This window comes from Etheostoma cragini, chromosome 11, assembly GCF_013103735.1.
Source record: "Etheostoma cragini isolate CJK2018 chromosome 11, CSU_Ecrag_1.0, whole genome shotgun sequence".
In the NCBI taxonomy this organism is placed as follows: domain Eukaryota; kingdom Metazoa; phylum Chordata; class Actinopteri; order Perciformes; family Percidae; genus Etheostoma; species Etheostoma cragini.
This window is the reverse complement of record NC_048417.1, coordinates 3,384,161-3,386,670: the sequence shown is the minus strand read 5'-3', so window position 1 is coordinate 3,386,670 and position 2,510 is coordinate 3,384,161. Positions and strand designations below refer to the sequence as shown.

Sequence of the window (2,510 nt, the reverse complement as noted above, 5' to 3'; positions counted from 1 at the left end):
CTGAAGTCTCTTTTATATAGACCTTAGTGGTCCCTAATACTGTATCTGAAGTCTCTTTTATATAGACCTTAGTGGTCAGAGCCAGTCCCACAATGAGCTTTCCTTAGTTCCTTTCTGTTGCTCTCTGTAGCTTTACATGCTATTGAGGAGGAGAAATCCCACAAAGGGAAATGTTCATGCCATGGGACCTTTAAACATCTAAAATGCCTCACCTTCACAATCCAGTTCTGTGTTTAAACTGTCATAACGTTGTGTCTGTGTGTAGGATGGTCTAGTTAAGGTGGGATGGATGGACTGCGCCTCACAGGAACAGCTCTGTGGCAGTTTCCAGGTAATGATCGGCACCTTCTGCAACACTACTGACGAAAGGAATGCAACTAACGATTATTTTTATTGTTGATTATTTTCTGTATTAATGAATAAGTTGTTTGTTTTCTATAAAATGCCATAAAAGGGTGAAATACGTGGATCAGTGTTTCCCAAAGCCCAAGATGACGTCCTCAAATGTCTCATTTTGTCCACAACTCAAACATATTCAGTTTACTGTCACAGAGGAGAGAAGAGACTAGATCTAAATATTCACATTCAAGCAGCTGCGATCACCGAAGTTTTACTTTGTTTTCATAAAAAATGACTCAAACCAATTAATCAAGTATCAAAATAGATGTCCTGTCAGGAAGTGCCTTGCAGCTGTGCCACTAAGCCCCACGGGGACAATCAATGCATCTACTTCTTCTCTTTCTGCTGTGTTTCAGGTGACGAGTGGTGCAACGGCTTTGTTCCCACCTGGAAGTTCTCTGGATCAACCGGGCAGCGTTCTGGTACGCGGCACCACAACTTATCACAGCGTAGTACAGTCTGTAGTAGAGCTGGGCAGGATAGTGATACTAGATATCGTAGTATCGTGATAAGACATAAGTGTTGTCTTTTCCTGGTTTTAAAGGCTGCGTTACAGTAAATTTACATCATTTTTTGATCTTACCAGACTGTTGTAGCTCTCCTATTATCTGCCTTTACCCATTTAGTCATTATATCCACATTACTGATGATTATTTATCAAAAATCTCATTGTGTGAATAATTTATGAAAGCACCAATAGTCAACACTACAATATTGTTGCGGTATTGATATCGAGGTATTTGGTCAAAAATATTGGGGTATTCGATTTTCTCCATATCGCCCAGCCCTAGCAATGGGTATCGCCTCTGATTTCCTAAATCGAATCGATTTTGATTCAATATTAATTCAGTCCCCAGACCAATAAAGCTTGGATATGAAAGAGTTTCTCAGATACCTAAAGCTGTGAATCGTACGAGGAATCCTCTTACCTGCTGCATCATTAAAAAAAAATGAAATAATTTTTATCTTGGTTAAATAAAGGTTTGAATGAATGAATGAATGAATTAATTAATAAAAACAATGTTGACGTTAAAAATTGACCCCAAAGCAGTTACATGGAGACAGAAAAAGCACATTCTTTATTGCAGAGACGGTTTACCTAAAGTCATACGTGATTTTTTCCCAATTTAAAAAGTTTTTTAAGCCAAGTACCACCTGACCGAACCAAACAAAACGGGTACAATACCGTGCTGGCAGGGATACATTTACTTAACAACAACCTTGTAACTGAAAAACATTTAAATGTTTTAAATGTTGAGTCCATCACTAAGATCATCATAACGATTTGATTTGGAAAATCCATTTGTTTAGTGTGAAGTGATCTGTGTGTGACGCCTGTGTTCCAGTGGCTGAATACTCTGGACAGTAGAGAGATTTACAACCGGGTCATCGACCATCTGCCCGACCTGGAGCTGCTGACGGGGGACAGCTTCCAGGTACACACACACACACACACTCTCACACACACACACACTCTTCAGCTGTCAGAAACACGCCAACACTCCACAGTTCATAATATAATAAACATGTTGTTGTCACTTCCTGTTCCCAGAGGAAGCTGGCCCATCATCGCTGGTTGGTGAGTTTCACGTTTGGAGACAGAAGCCCCGCCTCTAACGAGTACAAGAAGCTACAAGCTTTCCTCCGAAACGACCACATACAGGTACACGTCTGTCTGTCTGTCACTTTCTGTGTCTCTTTCTGGCTGTCTGTCGCTCTATGTCTGTAGCTCTCTGTCTCTCTGTCTGTCTGTAGCTTTCTTTCTGTTGCTCTCTGCCTATAGCTCTCTGTCTGTAGCTCTCTGCATGTCTGTAGCTTTCTGTCTGTTGCTCTCTGCCTATAGCTCTCTGGCTGTAGCTCTCTGCATGTCTGTCGCTCTCTGTCTGTCGCTCTCTGTCTGTAGCTCTCTGCATGTCTGTCGCTCTCTGTCTGTAGCTTACTTTCTGTCGCTCTCTGTCTGTAGCTCTCTGTCTGTAGCTCTCTGCATGTCTGTCGCTCTCTGTCTGTAGCTCTCTGCATGTCTGTCGCTCTCTGTCTGTAGCTTTCTTTCTGTCGCTCTGCCTGTCACTTTCTGTCTGTAGCTCTCTGTCTGTAGCTCTCTGCATATCTGT

General features: G+C 41.9%; 1 protein-coding gene across 1 annotated transcript in view; it reads left to right on the top strand.

Annotated features, from left to right (window-relative positions):
- Positions 1 to 2,510, top strand: part of dnajc10 (DnaJ (Hsp40) homolog, subfamily C, member 10) — a 25,293-nt gene that overhangs the window by 9,384 nt on the left and 13,399 nt on the right. Inside the window, exons 9-12 of the mRNA XM_034885996.1 lie at positions 266 to 331; positions 756 to 821; positions 1,746 to 1,835; positions 1,952 to 2,120. Coding sequence (XP_034741887.1) covers positions 266 to 331; positions 756 to 821; positions 1,746 to 1,835; positions 1,952 to 2,120 — 391 coding nt within the window. The remainder of the gene's footprint in view (positions 1 to 265; positions 332 to 755; positions 822 to 1,745; positions 1,836 to 1,951; positions 2,121 to 2,510) is intronic.